The sequence below is a fragment of the Dipodomys ordii genome, unplaced genomic scaffold (genome assembly GCF_000151885.1).
Source record: "Dipodomys ordii isolate 6190 unplaced genomic scaffold, Dord_2.0 Scaffold73, whole genome shotgun sequence".
Classification (NCBI taxonomy): domain Eukaryota; kingdom Metazoa; phylum Chordata; class Mammalia; order Rodentia; family Heteromyidae; genus Dipodomys; species Dipodomys ordii.
Genome location: NW_012267289.1, coordinates 9,756,251 through 9,775,738, shown reverse-complemented (window position 1 = coordinate 9,775,738; position 19,488 = coordinate 9,756,251). Strand labels below are relative to the sequence as shown.

The window sequence follows — 19,488 nt, the reverse complement described above, 5'->3', positions numbered from 1 at the left end:
CGCCCGGAGTCTGGACGCTGTCGTCTCCGCCCCGAGAGATGACGTCACGACGCCCCGCCCCCTCCAGCTTCTCGGCCCGGCGTAGTCGCCGATTCCACACACGCGCCAATGGGACGCCGGGTCAGGGGACAGAGCCTCCAAAAGTAGACACATAGCTGGGCCCGTAGAACGGAAGGAAAGGTTACGACTTCTCTTCTGACTTTCAGAAAAGGTGCCTATGTATTAATTAATTAATTTATGTTGCCGCAAAGGTTGTGTCGAAAGTGTGGGAAGTGATGCAAAGATGACTTTGCCCTGTGGGATTTCAAACCAAGTGCGGGCGGCCACGTGGGTGTGTTTTTACTTCTGTGTCGGAATTCGGACGTGGATCTGTTCTGTACTGTTCGAGGCATTAGAAAGGCGCGCGTGAGAGCTCGGGACGGTGACTGTTGGGCCGTGGTTGTACCCTGGACCACAATGTGATGAAAGAAAATGTGTTTAGCCCGGGCACCAAAGTGTCCGGCTGGAGAGCCGCCTACCGCTGCCGGCCCTGAAACCGAGGATGGGAGAGTTCATTGATGCCTTCCACGTCTCCTTTGACCTTCAGTGCAGCTTCTTGTCTCAATGGAGAATGGCGGGGAGAGACGAGGAATCGCTGCTGGGCGCCTACCGGGGCCACCTGTGAAAGTGATTGTAGACAACCCTTTTCAGGACAACCCTCCTCCTCGGAGCTAGGAATCCTAGTAAATGCGCTCTACACGCCTGACATAGTACATCGCATAGTGGTTTAAAAAGTAGAATCGGATTGCACCTTCCATATGCTACTAACTGAAAGAAAATGACCCAAACAGACAGTAACCCAGAAGACCACACGGACAAAGTCATGTTGGAGGAAAGATTTATTGCCAGCAGAGCCGACAAGGCCAAGTGCTCACGCTAGGGGAGGGGAAATGGTACTGTAGTGGGGAGGTGCATTGAGACCACTTAATCCCAGTGAAAATGTAAAAGATTTTATTGAGGGGCTGGGAAGGTGGCTCAGTGGTAGAGCGCTTGCCTTGCATGCATGAGGCCCTGGGTTCGATTCCTCAGCACCACATAAGCAAAAAGAAAAAAGCCGGAAGTGGCGCTGTGGCTCAAGTGGTAGAACGCTAGCCTTGAGCTGAAGAGCTGAGGGACAGGGCCAAGGGCCAGAGTTCTGGACCCCTCTCACCCCCAAAAAAAGATTTTATTGAGCAAAAAGTGCTGACCTGCCAGGAGTGCCAGCCCACATCGGCTTTTAAGAATTTTGGGGTGGGGGTGGGGATTGGGAGAAGGGGGAGTTTGGGTGCTGGTTATAGCCAATGGTTGTTACAAGAAATGCCCACCTTAAGTTTAAATTTCCCTCCAAGGCTTTGCTGGTGGGAAGCAGGAGACTAGAACAAAGTGTTGTGATGGTTCAGCTGGGTTAGGCTTGCACTGTTCAGAAAATAGCAGAAGCAGAGTTAGAGTTACAGGGTTACAGAGTTACAATTACAGTTACTAGTTAAAGTAACAAGTTACCAGGGAAGTCTTATCCACAGCACACTTAGGTTTATATCTTAAAATCATTCATTATCCATTTTACACAATCCAAGTCAAATAGCTTATTCCATCTTTAAGTCCTCCACCACCCCTCCACGCTCTGGAAGACCCCTTTATACCATTGGAGGCTTGGGGTGTTTCACCTGAAGCTGGAGAGGGGAAGTGCCTTACTAGTCCCTCCTACAGATGCTGTTATCCAAGTGGGGGGTCTTAGGACAGGAAATGGGTGATGTCTCACCTGCTCTGTAGGCACTGCCATTTAGGTACCATTATTGAGGTGGGGATGGCAGGAGCTGCTATTCAGACCAGGCCTGCTATTCAGGACAGGGGGCTCAAGGGCAGGAAATAGGTGGTGCCTCACCTGCCCCACAGGCGCTGCTGTTCAGATGCTGCAATTGAGGTTCTGCTATTGAGGTGAGGGAGGGACTCAGGGGCAGGAACATCAACTAGAGTGGAATAGAGGATGAAACTAACAAGAATAAAGCACATCTAATTAATAGTTCCTCAGAAGTGACAAGACACCTTAACCTAATGAGAAGAGGATTGGAAAGTGAACTGGAGCCCACCCATCTAATCGGTGGCTTATAAATGCATTACTGATGGGACTGTTATCAGGACTCTATAAATCAAATGGAAGATACTTTATTTTTTAAAATGCCAAGAGGGCAGGAAGATATAGGCATTCCTGTCTTATGACTTCAGTTTTCTCAATGAATTCAGAGACCTAATCTAGAAGTTTAATGGGTCCTATTTATGACTGATGGAATTTCCTGGAAAGATTTGTTTGAAAAAAAAAAGCAGTAAAAACAAAACTTCTGAGTGCTACTTATCATAGATTAGGATTGAATAAATCATATATGGAGGCCAGGGAATTTCAGTTTTCTTTAAGAATTATCAGAAGCTCTTATGCATTGCCAGGTTTTTATATTATTTGTATCCAGCATTATATATAAGTTTGAAAGCAAAAATGCTGGGCAAGAAATTAGGTTGGCTTTTTTATTTATTTTTTCAAGTATGTTTTTCTTGGCTTAACAAGTGTTTTTGTTTTTGGTGGCTTTTTTTTTTCAGTGCTACAGATTGAACTTAGGGCTTTGCTAGTCCTAGGCAAATATTTTACAACTAAGCTACATTCCCAGCTTACAAATGAAATCTTCATAGTGAAATCATTGTTCAGTGATTCTTCACTGTGGTCAAAATAATGAACACACCATCTTTCATTTCTGAAAAAAAAACCTAAGGAATAATATGGAGTTTATTCTGTAACATGAGTCCATCTGAAATCGACACATGCTGTCAGTTATTAACTTTTTTTCATATAGATAAGTAGTCTTGCCACCTTCATTTAAATGTTTTTCTTATTATTTCTCCACTGATCTTCAGTGACAGACAGTCCATGTCTGCAGAGCAATTTAAGACCTTCTATCTTTCACTGGTCATTGTCTATCTCTATTCTAGTATAATAATATCTTAATTATTTTTTCATATTTTCCACCTCTTTTATCTCTTTACATTTATGTTCAGAACGATTTCCTCGTATATAACTTGCAGGTTACTAATTGTGAAGCTATGACAGTGTGTTAAACCCATGTGTGTATGTGTACATGTATGTTTGTATGTATACACAATATCTTTTTGTACATATAAAGGATTGGTTCCAGAATTAGGACCAGCTTAATACCAAAATACCTCAGATACTCAAATCCCTTATATAAAATTGGGTTGTTTTCTTTTAAATCATTCATATCCTCCTATTCACTTTAAATCATCTCTAGGTTGTTTATAATAGGTAATGCAACGTCTATGTAAATAAGTGTTACACTGTATTGCTGAGGGAATAATAACATCGAGAAAAGGGTATGTGTTCAGAATATATCCATATTTTTCAAACTATTTTCAATCCACAGTTGAATCATAGATGGTGGAACTCATGGGTGCAGTTAACTGTGTCTAGTCATGAATGGCATAGTGACTGCCCAAATATACAACAATGATCCCGTAAGATTATGGAGCTGAAATACTGCTATCACCTGTGATACCATTACCCAATGCATGACTTACATGTTTATAGTGATGCTAGTGGAAACCTAATATGCTTTCAGTGCTATGAAAGTATAGCATGTTTAATTATGATTAAAGAATACTGTTCATCCTTGCTCAGTTTTCATCTGACCCCTGTCTGAGCTTTCCTGTAGGTGTGGTAGGTCATTCCTATCATGCTGACAGCTTCCTTGCTTGGGCACCTCATAAACATGACGTTAGTGCCTCCCCTTCCTTCATTTCTTCTTAGTAGGATCAGATCTTGGTATAGACAGAGCTGGAAGTATTGTCCCTACATGGCAGATCCAAAGGCAATACTGTGTAGAATCTCTGCATGCCTCTACACTGAAAATATAGTTTGCCTTCTGCAGCCAAACTATTTTTAAAGCAGATGTGGTCATGATACTGAGTTTTAGTAGAAATTGAGCACTGGCCTATCAAACATCCAATAGCTATATGACCAGAACTACCCTTCAGGACCTGAGTATTGTGAAGCTGTGTGCTAATAGCAGGAGTAGTCCAATGAAAAATAGAAATAAAAGGGAGCACATCCAAGTCCAGAAGTCACAAATCAGTTACTTGAACAAGTGGCTCCAATCTACCTGTTGTGTTTCTTTTCTCAAACATTTATCCAGCTGATGTTGTTGGAGAAATACTAAAAATTGGTTGCATTAGTGGAGCTGTAAATGGACTATGACTACACTGTGGCCTGTTTCATGGGGTGGCACATAAAGGAAAGTAGTGAAAAGAATCCCAGTACATACATTCAATCATATTTGAATAGACTCTTAGATACAGACAAATGGATGATCTTGAGCAACAGTAAGTGATGTGATTGATTTGTGTAAAGGCCTGGAAGACAGAATTTTTGAAGTTCAATAACAGGGATCTGGGGAGAAAGTATGTAAAGGGACCTACTGAGGTGGCCATAAAGAGTATGGCTCTTTGTGTCTAATATCTATGTCTATTTGTGTCTCATATCTACCACCGAAAAAGAGCCCAACAATGACAGGCATGGTAGCACATGCTTGTAACCCTACAACTCAGGAGGCTGAGGCAGGACAGCCTAGGTTAGTAGCAAGAACCTGTCCTCAAAAAATGAAGTCCCAACAAAAGAACTAAGCAATATAGACAACGTAGCAGATATATTTTTCAATGTTGTCCACCAATATCTCCCATGTATATTTGTTTCTTATAATATGACCCTGGCACTCTTATTCAGTGGTCGAATCTGTGTTCCTTAAACCTAGGAAGACCTTTGTCACCTCCTCCAACAGAACCTGGTAGAAATGATCTGTAACTTCTGAGGTTAGGTATTCAAAATTCTATGCATTGCTGCTGTTATTCCTTTGAGATGCTCTGGGGAAGCCACAGTGCACACAGAGGAACCACAGATCTGCTGTGGCCCCAGGAATGGAACAAAGGCAAGTCATCCCTACTATGTCCTCTCTGACTCCCTGACCCACAAAATTCATTTAAGGAAAAACAAGAACAAAAACTTTGCTGAAGCTTTTGTTGAATTGCGGAGTTTTTTTTATGTTGGTTTGGGTTTTTGTTTGTTTGTTTGTTTTTGTTTGGGGTTTTGTGTGTGTGTGTGTGTGTGTGTGTGTGTGTGTGTGTGGCCACAAGAGGGAAACCTTGTACTATGATAAGCCAAGAAGTTGTGGAAACTTTGCTTTGACAGCTAGAATGGCAATGAATTTTTTTCTTTCTTCCAACAGGGCCTGGTGACATCATGTGACTAAATTATTTTTGTTTATCTCTTATTTAAAATGTGTATAGGCTCTGTAAAGATCCCTTGTTTAAAAGAGGAAAAATAGAATCTGTAACTGTAATTTTTGGAATGAGAAAACCATGGTAATTGCATAGTTGAGTTGGAACTATAAAAGGAAACAGTACTTTTTGTCCAGTGGGTGACCGTAGTGGGTCCACCTCTAGATGCCAGTTCTTGAGGACCCTAGCAAGCAATATCCACTGAAGCAGAAAACACACAGCTAGTGGCTATTCCTGTATGCTGCTGAAGCTTTTCTGAGTGAGGCTGGGACTAGTGTTTTCTGGACCACAGCAGTAGTGTTGCTTAAACCTCCTCACTCATTTGGGGAACACTGTAGTGAACTTAGAAATATGGGAGCTTTCTGGAAGTCATATTCTGTCATCTCCTATGCCATTGATACTTCACTTAATATAATTTTTTCAATGTTCTAAATACTTATAAAAGTTATGGTACAATGTGCATGATGTATCATTTACTATCTTAAGTATATAGTTCATTAAGAAGATTCACATGATTTTTGCAACCATCAGCATGACCATCCATTTCTACAACTCTTCTCATGTTATAAAACTGAAACCCATTGTGTAAAAATGGGTTTCTCTCCTCTCCCCAAGCCTGGCAACCACCATCTACTGTCCTTTTCTGTGAACCTGACTGTCTATGTACTTCATATAAGTTTAATCATACCATGGCCTTTGGCATTGGCATTTTTGCTTAAAATAATATCCTCAAAATTAATCCATGTGTCAGAATGCTCTTACTTTCTGAGACCAAATAATATTTTCTCTTATACTCTTAAGAGGGTATCATGCAAATGCCACCATGACATCTGTCGATATAATCTTGTTGCTAGCTATTTTACTTGTCTCTTGTGAGTTCAGTAGTCAAGAAACACCTTAGAGCCCTTCATCTCTAAAGCTCTCTAGGAGAATTGTTTGTTTCTGAGATAGCTGAGAATAATTATTTTTTGTAGTATGGGGGTTTTGAACTCAGGACCTTGTACTTGTTAGGGAGATGCTTAAGCCACACCTTTAGTCCTATTTTATTTGATTATTTTTAAGAAAAAGTTTCTCTCTTTTTTATTTTACCTGGCATAGACAGAATGACTGACATGCACCTCCACACCAGCTTTTTCTGTTGAGATGGGGTCTTGCTAACTTTTTGCCAAAGCTGGCCTTAAACCTCAATCTTCCTGATTTTAGTAGCTAAGTAGCTACTAAAATGTGACCCATCACACCCGACTTGGATAGCTAAGAACTTTTATCTCCTTCCTTGAAGCAATAGGGTGTAATACTAAAAGTGTAAGCTATGCTAAAATCCTGGTGTTGTCATTTATTAGATTAGATTTTGGACAAATTGCTGTTTATTTGTTTTTTCTTCAGCTGTAAAATGGAGCCAAAAATAGAGTTTGTCAAAGGAGTAATAAAATTAGTACATAAAGGCCTATGAAGCAGTTTCTGGCCACAGTTGGCACTAAATAAATATTAAACATTCTTGCCTGTCCATACTATACCCTACTATTTCACCTGCTGAAACACTGTGGGAGAGAACACTCACTATTGTGCAAGTGCAAAAACGGAAGTTTAGAGAAGTAATTTTCTCAACATATAACCACAGGTAAGTAGAAGAGCTGAGATTTTCTTTCTGGCAGTCTGACACTAAAGCCTTCCTAACATCTGAACATTTTCTGTATTGGAGATTCTTGTTTGTCAGAGTAAATGACAAGGACAGAGCTGTCTTTGTCAAGGAAAGGTAATTTCATTAGCACTAGTAGGCAAGCAGACTTGAAACTAATCCATCTGCTTTCCCCATTGTGTCTCACATCCCATGAATGAGGAGCAGATGTGAACATTGCTGCCAGCCACTCACTTGTCACAAGGAGAACTGACTTGGCTAAGCTCATTACAAAATTAAGTTCTTGGACTTGATGGTTTTAACAAGATGTGTGAAATGTAGCTCTCTGTAGGATTTAGAAACTTTAATTTAAAAAGTGCCTTTGATTCTAATAAAAATCCATTTTTTTTACTCACAGTAAGATAGCAAAGAAAAATAAGTCTCAGAGGAAATTTTCATTAGATGATCCTGGATTGCAGCACTGCAGAGAAGTGGCTGAAGAACTTATTAAACTGGGATGATGTGCCCATTTGAATTTAACTTTTATAGCACTTATCTCAGGAATTAACAAAATTTTCAGATGATGAAACTCATTAATAGATTTACAACATAGTCATATTTTAAAGAAACGTGTATGTTTTATGTTTTTTATGCTTCATGATGTCTAGTAGTATCAGTATCAGTAGTATCAATATCACCTCAGGGCTTTGGGCATGGTAGTCAGACATACAATTTGAGCTCCAGCCCTTTATAGAGGTTATTTGGATATAGTGATGGTAGTTTGGTCTTGTTAATCCAACATTCTGTGCTAACTTTCTATTCTTCTATGCCTGCATCTCCTATGTATGCCATTCTGTTTACCTTTGTAATTCTGTTTGCCAATTACAAAAGCTATGACTATGATGTAAATGTCTTTGGTTGTAGAATAAAACTGAACTATTTGGGCTGTGGGCTTGAGCTTGCAGCATGATGGCTTAAACAAGTTAAGTTAACCACTCAGGCTGGTGGTACATAGATGCTCCTTGTATAATTCAAATAGTTCCTGTATCACATTCCTGTTATGGACATTAGAGGGCCTGTGAAGTCATCACAAAGTGTTCCTTCCTTATCAGTGGCTTCTTAAGGCCCTTAGGAACATATCTGTTCCTGTTCTGTAACTCCTCTCACCACTCTCATGATTTGGCTTTATTGTGGCAAATAGAAAGGAGAGTGTGAAGATTAGATTCTCACTGGAGAAGAAATGGCCTATAGCATTGTTTTCTTATAAAGTCTTTGACAGACACAGTGGCTAATATTTGTTATTAACAGAATAGGTTTTTTAGTTGGGCATTTTTCCACAATACACATAGAGTTTCTCACACTGTTTTGTAGAATATTGTGATGAAGTAGCTAATTTGGTCAATATATGTGGGAGGGAAGGATCTAAGTAGTTGCTGGATTGAGGGTTCTTTTGTGTGTGTGTGTGTGTGTGTGTGTGTGTGTGTGTGTGTGTGTGTGTTGCCAGTCCTGGGGCTTGAACTCAGGGCCTGGACACTGTCCTTGAGCTTCTTTTGCTCAAGGCTAGCCCTCTACCACTTGAGCCACAGTGTCATTTCTGGCTTTTTCTGTTCATGTGGTACTGAGGAATCAAACCCAGGGCTTCATGCATACGAGGCAAGCACACCACCAAGCCACATTCCCAACCCATGCATTGAGTTGTTGTTTTTGTTTTGTTTTAAAGAACAAAACCCCATCATTTTCCTTTCTTGCCTTTTCTACCTTTCCCCTGGCTAGAATATAATTGTGAGGGTTATATTCTACCATGAAGAGGAGGACAACACACTTGAGATGGGAAAGTAGCAAGACAAAAATTATCTCTGGGGTGTGATAGGAGTCCTAGACTATGTATGTTCAGGGTGTTATGTCAAAAAAGAGCAAAATGTCCTGTTTGAACCATGATTAGTTTAGGCTTCTAGTTAAGCAGCTAAATATTAAATGAAGGATTAAAAAAAGCATATCATATCTAACTTATAGTGTTAACTAAGTGATACAAACAAGAAGAGACACTTTTAAAGGTATTTAATAACTTTTTCGAATCAGTACAAAAATTTCAGTACAAAAATGATTTGCCATTGAGTCTCATTTATCATGGAAACTCAAACAAGTTACCAGTCTGTTCACCATTCATTGTGTTCTGCAAAATATTTGAGGATAGTCACTCTTTATAAACATTCTTTTCCCCTGAGGGATATACTGCATTAAAATTCTGTGTTTAAATAAGAACAATGCCAGTTTGGTCCATTTCACATGGAAATGTTCTAGTTAGTTTTCAACTAAATGGTGATCATAATACTATCTCTAGACTTTAGAATATATAGTTGTTTTATCTACTTTCACAACAACATGTTAACATGATGTGCAACACTCAAAAGGAAACCAGGCACATAGATAATTATTTAAAACTCTTTTTTAAATTAAATGAAGTATCATTTAGCTCTGAGATTAGCACCATTGTAGAATACACAGTATCTGGCATAATTTCTGCTCCTCTTACATCTAAAAGTTAGGAGCATATGCCTGATAATATACATAAACACATACACACATATATAGGCAATTGAATAACAACCAATAAATAAGTTGGAAGATATTTTTAAAGTGAAATTTGGTTTTAACTAGAGATAATTTCTCTCTTGTTTGATGGAAATCAAAAGCTCATACATGTACAGATAAGTATAATTTTATAAATCAGGTTGCCTGACCTGCTTCCATGCCATTTCAATATAACTATTTAACAGAAGGAGCCCACTGAATCTACCTTCATCGTCACCAACCCTAAAGCAGCACCCTTAAGACCAACTCAGAGGATATCTGGCCACATTGATGCTGTTTGTCTTGAAAATAAAGGATGGGTAGGGCATCTTTTTCATGGTGAAAGTACTTTGTATAACTATTAGTAAATAAGAATGAAATAATTTGTCTTAAAAATTGAGAAGAAATAGTGCTTATATATCTGGGAAAGATATGTATAAGACCAAGTAAAAACTTTCTGTGATGGTAGGAATACTTCAGGCTTGACACAGGCCCATATCTCTGTGCTTTTATATTTTCCAATTTATATTTACCTCTTTCTCATGCTTTTAACTTTTGAGAAAAATATATAAGGTTTGACCACCATAGCCTCACAGCAGTCTTTGCTTAAAGTAGCAGGCTAACAGCAGAGCTTAAACAGTTGGTGTTTTGAGCAGTGCATATAGCTAAGACCTGGAAAGAAATATTTCTCACTTTCAAATTTGTTTAGCTGACTACGGGGTTACTAAAAGACATGGGGTGTTGTTGCCCTATGATGTCCTAGATACCTCCCCCTTAGGCCACTTCAGAAGAAGGGGTTTCCTACAACTGTAGTAACTATGGCTAGAAGTAGCACACTTGTTTTTTTAAATCTCAAACTTCATAATTATTTTAATGCAAATTTATTTGCCTATGTCATTTGAATTTTTTCTCAAATAAAAACAACCTGGATTTTGGAAATTGACCTTGTAAACTCCGATGACCCAGGTAGATTTCTTTGAAATTCACAGTTACTGAAAAAAAAAATCTCCAAGTCTTTTTGTTTGTTGTGGGGGAGGACAGAAAGAGAAATATTTAATGCATGTAAACATAAATGATATCTGCTATTAACAATATATTGGTTATTGGAGGAAGAGTTCTCTCTCTCTCTCATCATTTCCAGGTGTTTTATTGATTAAGCTGTAGTGTAAATTACACAGAGGAAAGAAAAAAAACACACAAGGATAAATTTATTAATTTGTTGGTATCTCCCAGGTGGTTGTAAACTTTTTGTGGACTCTTTAGGCTCTATCCCAGCATCTCACCCAGTGCTCCACCTAGCACCCAGTGCTCCACCTAGAGAAGGTGCTGAGCAAATACACAATGGGCTATTGGTTGATCTCTTGACAAACAATTGTAGTAACCAGGACTCCCAGTGTTAAAGAACACAGACCTCTGGCACAGGCAACTATCCCTTCGACTAGAGAGGATTGCCTTGATAACCTAGGGCCCCCTCTCACAGAACAGTAATACTAAAGAACTCTCCTCCAACATTCCATGGCAAAGTATCTGCACAAGTAGAGTGGACTATGCAAGCTAATGTGGTATGTAATTACTATCATTGATGTTTCTTTAAGACATTTTCTTAAATCCTTTAAAGGAAACAACATGAGTATTACACTCATCTTTGATCTTGCAGACTGACATATTTTGACTGATGGGAATAAGTGGGTAATCATGGACGCATAAAACAAACAGATAATATGGGTCTAACACAAGTTGTGGAACTTGATGTATAAATTATTGCCATGGTTTTCAGGTACATGCTGCTGTGCATAGTATGAATAGACATCTTATTGTTGTTTTATTTTTAACATGGTATACCAAATTTTCACTTAAATAAAACTTTCCAACTATATAGTTTTGAAGCAATTATGTTTTCCATTTGGATTTTGGTGCATCATTTTCTTCTTTTCTTCTATTAAATCTCTTTTTTCATTCTTCTTTTTAAATTTTTACATCGGATACAATAAATATCCTGAAAAGGAGGAATGGACATACTGCCCAGCGTACAGTCCCGCGGCCTGTTCTGAGGGCATCTGGATGAACACCCGGTCTCCAGGCCTGAGCAGCAGCACAGCACTCCCAGATGCCTGGTCCAGAAAGCCCTTTTTGTACTCGTCGTAGGTGTACATCATGGGCTCGTTATTCTTGAACAGAGCAACCCACACGTTGCCCCCCTTGCAGTGGACATGGTATGCGAAGTAGTAGACACCGGGGATCTCACACGTGAAGATGCCCGTCTGCGGGTTGTAGTTCTGTCTGCCGTTGTAGAGTAGCTTGTCAAACTTCACCGGAGCTCCCACCGGGGGGAAAGGAGTGGTCAACTCCGCGGTAAACGCAGGCATTTCATAAGGCCCTCCATTCTTCCCTTTCTTAGCCCCGTAAGCGTGAGGGGGTTTCAAGCCATCAATTCCGGGTCCCATATCTGGCAGATATTCTCCTTGGGGGGGTGGTGTAGGGGGCATCACGGCTGGGGGCCCTGGGGGCCCTGGAGGACCAGGGGGCCCGGGAAGGCCTGGTTGACCTTGAGGCCCAAGGGCACCAGGCTTCCCTGGAGGACCATGAAGTCCGGCCACTCCTGGCTTCCCCACCCCGGGGAACCCTGGAGGTCCTGGCAGGCCTGGTTCTCCTTTGGGACCCGGGATCCCAGGAGGTCCAATAGGACCACTAGGCCCCGCGATCCCTGGAATACCTTGGGGGCCCTGTAGACCCTGATCCCCCGGAATGCCTGGCTCTCCCTTAGGTCCAAGCAGCCCGGGAACCCCAGGAAGACCCGGCACTCCTTTGTGCCCAGCCTCTCCCTTGGGTCCTATGGGACCTGGCAAACCCCTCATGCCCGGGGGCCCTACTTCACCGAGGAAACCCGGCTTTCCCGGGAACCCTTGGAGCCCCGGCTCACCCTTGGGACCGGGGGGCCCCTGTGGCCCCACAACTCCACCTTCTCCTTTGGGTCCAGGGAAACCAATAGCACCCGGAGGGCCCATGGGACCCGGGATTCCAGGAAGGCCTGGCTCTCCTGGGGGACCTCCCATGCCAGGAGCACCCACTGGTCCTTTCTCCCCTCTTGGCCCAAGAGCCCCAGGAATACCTCCAATGCCCCGGTCACCCTTGGGGCCTGGAAAGCCTGGTTTGCCAACCCCTGGAAGGCCCGGGGGTCCCGGTAACCCCGGAAGTCCTTGTTCCCCTTTGCCACCTGGAAATCCTGGCTGGCCAGGGATCCCATCCTGGCCTGGCTTTCCAACTCCAGGGATGCCGGGTGGTCCTTGAACTCCCGGTATTCCCACAGGGCCTTGGGGGCCGGGTTCTCCTGGAGGCCCTGGCTTTCCCAGGGGACCCTGGGGCCCAGGGAAACCTGCCGCTCCTGGTTTTCCTATTCCTGGAAGTCCAACAGGGCCGGGCGGGCCGTGCATCCCCGGAGGACCCTTGAGACCCGGCAGTCCCGGCATCCCGAATCCCTTCTCTCCTTTAGGACCCTGGAGGCCTGGAGGTCCCGGCGGTCCTTTGGGTCCTCGTTCACCCTTGGCTCCTGGCTGTCCTGGAAGTCCTGGCCCACCTGGCTTCCCAACGCCCGGCAGTCCGTGAGGCCCGGGAGGTCCTTGTGGTCCAGGGATCCCCATAGGCCCGATTTCCCCTTTGGGCCCCATTTCGCCTTTTGCCCCAGGCATTCCCATGGCGCCCGGCTTCCCTGGCATTCCAGGCATACCTGGCTTTCCGACTCCCGGATAGCCCTGGGGGCCTGGTTTTCCTTTGATTCCAGGGATCCCATGACCTGGCAAGCCCGGGGGCCCAGGCGGTCCTCTTGGGCCCGGCTCTCCCCGGGGACCTTGTTCTCCTCTTAAACTGGCTAATGGTATTTCTGTTGGGAAAGAGCAAAGAGAACAGAGTGGGGAAGGAAGAGAGAGAGAGAGGTTATTCCTCCTATCAAGAGAGCCATGACCATTGTATAGTCCTGATACCGTTACCGACTTTACTAATCAAGAACACAAGACTAGGAATAATATGCTCATCTTCTGGGGCTGCTACTTAAAGGCAAATCAAGCTGGTAATTTCTTGGGTATATTTTAGGTTTTATTTTGAGAACTGATAATGTGCAGCTGCTTCTATCATTACTAAGTTCAAAAAATAATGAAGAACCATTTTTCAAGTACAAAACTTTATGATATTATGGTGTACTCATTACAGGGATTTGTCAAGTTCTAAAGTTGCCTATACGACCCTGACTCAAAGATAAAGATTTTACATCAATTGGTATTTTCATCTATTTGTTCTAAGTATCTGTGCGTTTTAAACAATGTAAATTTCTACACAATGTAGGAGTCATTCTTTTTCTACTTTAAAGTCATAGTGTATTTTTCCATGTTCTTTTGTTATTGCCGTTTAAAATTTTTTATGTAAATTGACAAATTGATGTATGTTTCTGGGTTACAAAGTGATATGTTTTTAATACAATGTGGAACAATTGAATCAAATGAATTCACATATCTATCACCTTTGTTGTTTATTTTTGTTCTGAAAACATTTGAAATTACTCCCAGCACCTCCATCAACTATATCAACCTCACAGACAGCAATAAAATATAAAGCCATACTCTTCTTGTCTGAGGCTCACCAGCTTCTGTGACACCACTCTTCTGTCTGTGTCTGTGAGTTCTGATTATTTTAGATTCCATATATAAGTGAGAACATGCAGCATTTGTCTTTTGGTTCTGACTGATTTTATTTTTAATTTTAGGACTAAATAATATTTTTCATGTGTTGCAGTACCATATGATGTGAGTGATGAAAATCATTATGTAGACTCTGGAAAGAAGGAAAGAATTATATTTTGTATGTGGCTGGGTAACACCTTTCTGCTAGTCTCCTAGAGGCAATAGATTTGCTTAATTATTCTGTTATCCAGGAGGATTTCCAAACTTCAAATGTTAATAAATCATTTATCAGGGAATGTGGCTTAGTGGTAGAGTGCTTGCCTAGCATGCATGAAGCCCTGGGTTCGATTCCTCAGTATCACATAAACAGAAAAAAAAAAGAAAACCCAAATAAATCATTTATCACATTATAACTGGGTTTTAACAGAAGTGATAGATATTTTGGGAAAACAAACAGTTTAAATAAGGAAAAAATGATTGGCTTAATAGCAATAAGCTCTGTTTATTTTTCTGGGCTTGCTGTGAAATTTAGGCCATTAGCCTCTCAAGCCATCAGTTTGCTTATCTTCACAGTAAGAATAAAACAGCCCCACTATGAGATTAGAGAATAGATATGAGATGTGTTACAATTTTTCAAATTGTTACTGAAATTCAAAGCACATGTTAGGTGATGCCATGGCTTTGCAAATAAACACAGTCTGAATATCCCTTGCTACTGAGAATAATTTGGTACTGGAAGCAATAAAAAAATATGGCCCCAAAGTTTATTTTAGCTATTAGTAGCATCGTAAGTCTGACCACTGTACTCTTTTGTATTGTTACTGTCAGGGAACAAAAAGGAAACATATAATAGACTTCATGTTTCATAGACCTCATTTGCTTTTCAAATAGAAGCACCATTCAGTTTCAGAAGGCATCAAAAGCCACCCATTCAAGAGAAAAAAAGAGAAAAAAGGCTGAGATGATCTCCTGGGTGACATACCAACTCATAAAAAAATTGGTTATATTTCTCTTATTTCAACCAACATTATCATTGGACCATGAAATAGTGTTATTTCAAAGCAGTCATTTGTACAGTTATTATTTCAAGGAGGTGTATGGAAAAGGGCCCAGTCTTTATTTATTTTGAGATAGGACATCATGAAGTTGTACAGGCTGGCCTCAAATGTGTGATCTCTTGTCTCAGCCTCTTAAGTGCTGAGGTTACAGGTATGTAACCACACTCATTAGTCAGGAATTCTTGGTGTCTACTGCAGTTCCTGGAACATCCACTGGGTTCTGACTGAAGATCTATTGAACAGCTGGTGGCAGCAACTCAAAGATCCCAGGTGCAGCTAGAATTTACTCAGCGCTATTTACTTCATGTCAAAGAGTCTCTCAACACTATTTTAAATATGAAGAAAAAAGTGGATCAGGGAGGTTAATGACTAAATCACTCTTATTTCTTGGATTGAGGCATCTAGTTTCTTATGGCCAAATTTATGGTGTTTTGTTTTGTTTGTTTGGTATAGATCTTGGACTTGTAGTCAGGGCCTGGACTCTGTTCTTGAGCTTTTTTTTTTTTTGCTCAAAGCTAGTGCTCTAACACTTAAGCCACAAGTCCATTTTCATATTTCCAACTTTTTTTTCTTGGTAGTTAACTGGAGATACTAGTCTCCAGTTTGGGCTAGCTTTCCAGTCTGGGCTAACTTCTAGCTGTGATTCTCACATCTCAGCCTCCAGAGTAGCTACAATGACCAGTGTGAGCCACCAGCACCAGTCCCAAATTTAGTTTTGCGACAGAGACGGAGCTTCCTTCTGCAGTGAGAATTGGTGGACCCGACCTCTACTTTCTCAAATGTGATTGGTCCTCTGCAGCCCCTGATTTTCCTACAAATGTTGCTTCTCTGAGAACTCCAGATAAGCCAACTGAATTTATAGGAAATTGTCTTAAAGTGATAAACATTTTGTAGGTGTTGCATAATGAACGGGTCAGGTGATGGTGGTCAGAGCTGTAATTCTAGCTATTCCAGAGACAGTGAGGGTAAAGACTGTGATTCAAGGGCAGCCCAAACAGAAAAGTTCAGGAAATCCTATCTCAAAAAATAACCTAAAAAGAAAAAGAAAACAAGACTGGAAGCATGACTTGTATGGTAGAGTGTGAGCCTAGCAAGTGTAAGGCCCTGAGTTCAAATCTCAGTACTGCAGAAAGAAAAACAAAGACAGAAAAAGGAAAGGCAGAACGGAGGGAGAGAGGAAAAGAGGAAGTAGGGAAGGAGGGAGGAGGGAAGAGAGGAAGAAAGGAAGGGAAGGAGGAAATGTGGGAATTGTTTTCAAGCATCCTCTCTAGATGCAGTTTATAAGTAGGTTAGTCTGTGCTGATTTGTATGTTATCAGTTATGTGTATTATATCATGACTTTTCTTTTACTACATCAGATCCTTACACCATTGTTCTCTTATTCAGAAGACTAACTTGTTATCTTTTTGTTTTTAAATTCACTTCTTCATCCTCCAGTATCTGGCCCAGAGTCAGATACAAAAATAGATGTTCACTAGATAGATGCTGAATATCTGAATAAATACATAATTTATAAAGCAAGAAGGTGTGGTTAAATATATTTTGTCTCATCTGTGCTGGTTAAAATCAAAGCAAAACATAGAAGTGTAAATTAACTTTTTTTTGTGATGCTGGGGATAGAGCATAGGTACGTTTCTTTAAGACCTGAATTTTTCAAGAATTGAGTTCAGAAATAAACAACTTTAAAATAAGAGCTTCCAAAATGTAGTTTTCCCACCACCTCCATAGTTAAGGTGGCCGGAAAGCTCCGGCTTGTAGCAGCATGCAAATAGCAGGTTACCTTTGCCTTTCTTGGGTACCACTTCCTTGGCCATTCTTGGTGCTGGTTGAATTTCCTTCATATACTGGGGTAGGTGTGGATACTCTTTGCCATATTGCATGTGGGGCAGCTCCTTGCCCATGGCGAGGCCATCTTTGCCCAAGGGCATGTGAGGTACTTGCTGGCCCAAGGGCTGGTACTGTGGAATTTGTGGTGGCATCTGAGGAGGAATTTGAGGTGGCAGTGGCTTGATTCCATAATAGGCCCCAGCCTGAATGAGCCTGATGGAGCTCAGGGCAATGGTGAGCAGCACTCCCAGCAGCTGTGGAGGGCCAGGCAGCACAGCCATCACCTGTGGAGGAAGGAATGCACCATCATAGTGAGAACCAGTAGGCCAAAGGACTGGTGTCTATTTAGAGACAGAGTGGGGCAAATGATATGAAGATGCTACCTCTTAACAGAAAAACAAGCAAATAAATCAAACTGGGGTATACCAGATGGCAACAACTGTAAGAAAGTAGGCCATAGCACAGCTTTTAGTTGATTCTAAATATCACTTCTACCCTTTCCCCATAGTTTTGGAACCTTGAATCCAGCCAGGAATCAGTCGCCCAAGGATTTAAAAAGCAGGTGGGTGTGTTCCTCCCCGATCCCTCCTTGGTTGAAATACTGACATGTTGCCTGGGAATGTTCTAGGCATCTTGGACCATGACGAGAAAGCTGTTGAAGCTAGAAGAGCAATAAGCTAGTGACTTTTTTCATCTTCCAAATGCCTTTTGAATGCCTTTACATAGTCATAAACAAACATAAATGTAACTGTACAATAAATGTAACTACAAGAACTGTACATACATAAACTGTACAATAAAAACACCACCAACAAAACTGTAGAAGTGCTCTGAATTTTTCCAAAATGCTGTTTTACTTTATTTTGTGTTTTGGTGATGCTGGTTTTAGACTCAAAGCTTTGCCCTTACCAGCCAAGTATTCTTGAGCTATGCCTCCAACCTCTTTTTGTTCTGGTTCTTTTTGGAAGCCTTTTTCCCTTGGCCAGCCTAGACTACCATAGCTGGGATGACAGGCATGTCGCAATTACACCCCAGATTTTTCTCTCGAGATGAGTCTCACCAGGTTGTGTTTTTGTTTTTCTTCCTGATTTGACATAGAATCATGGTCAGGACCCAAATGCCGCTTAAACAATCATTATCATGACTATATACTTCTTCGCCTCTGCCTCCCTCTCCTTCTCCTCCTTTTTGTCGGTTGTGGGACTTGAACTCTAGGCTTGGGCGCTGGTTTGCCCTCTTCAGCTCAAGGCGAAAGCTCTACCGATTGAGCTACAGTGCCACTTCCGTTTTTTTTTCTTCTTCTAGTGGTGTGTTGGAGATAAGAGTCTCACTGAGTTTCCTGCCCAGTCTGGCTTTGAATCAAGATCCTCAGATCTCAGCTTCCTGAGTAGCTAGGAATACAGGCGTGAGTCACCGGTGCCCAGCTCTTTCTTCTTCTTAAATACTATTAATTCATGCCACTAGTTTATAATTTGGTTAATTGGACCTGGAATCCATTAGAGTTTATCTTTGAACTTATATGGAAGAAAGGGATTAACGAAATCAATTAGTTGTATAAATAAGATAGAGGGATGTGTTTGACTATTTACAATGCTAAACTGTTTCTAAGCCTTTTAATAGCACTCTTTTCAAATCAGGTGGGGGGAGTCAATAGAATAAATGGGGTTTATCTGTTTAAAAAAACTAGCTTGAGAAGACCTCTGGAAATATCCTGCGGCCCAACAGTACAAGAAAGTGCAGTGTAGGCAAATGCACACTAGGGGGCAGGTGTGGCACACACTGACTTCAGTTTCTCCTACTTCCACCCCTTCATATCCAGGTAGGCCTTAGACTGAGTGAACTTCATACCTTAATAAGGAAGGGAGAGGGAGAGAAAGGAGAAAAGGAGAGGGATGGATAAGAGCAGAGAGGGAGAAAGGGGAAAAGAAGAGGGGAAGACAGGGGGAGGAGAGAAAGAGTGGATTTCAAAATCAAAATCTTTATGTAAGTATCTTCTGGAACACTTTGAGAAAAATTTTTGCCTCTGAGCAATTTAATTTCCATTTTCTTAGGACTTTGTTTTCTTTATTTTTGTCTTACTTAATTCTGGATCATAGTTTTCCACTTCTTAAAAAATGTGCATTGAATTTGTGACATCCTATTCAAGGGTAATGCCAAGAGTGTGAACAGGCTACAGAAGAATTGGTTAATAAAAAGCACCTAAGAAAATATTTAATATGAATCTCTATCACAAAATTGACTGCTCTCCAATTTTTCTTTTTTCTTTTTGTCGGTCGTAGGGCTTGAACTCTGGGCCTGGGTGCTGTTCCTTAGCTCTTTAGCTCAACACTAGCGCTCTACCATTTGAACCACAGTGCCATTTTCAGTTTTCTGGTGGTTTATTGGAGATAAGAGTCTC

The 19,488-nt window shown here is 41.3% G+C and overlaps 1 protein-coding gene across 1 annotated transcript in view; it reads right to left on the bottom strand.

The window, feature by feature from the left end:
- Window positions 1–9,007: 9,007 nt before the first annotated feature.
- Window positions 9,008–19,488, bottom strand: part of Col8a1 (collagen, type VIII, alpha 1) — a 131,937-nt gene continuing 121,456 nt past the window's right edge. The window contains exons 3-4 of the mRNA XM_013024185.1: window positions 17,044–17,374; window positions 9,008–13,412 (exon numbers count right to left, since the gene is read on the bottom strand). Of these exons, the coding sequence (XP_012879639.1) occupies window positions 11,509–13,412; window positions 17,044–17,371 (2,232 nt within the window). The 5' untranslated portion in view covers window positions 17,372–17,374 and the 3' untranslated portion in view covers window positions 9,008–11,508. The remainder of the gene's footprint in view (window positions 13,413–17,043; window positions 17,375–19,488) is intronic.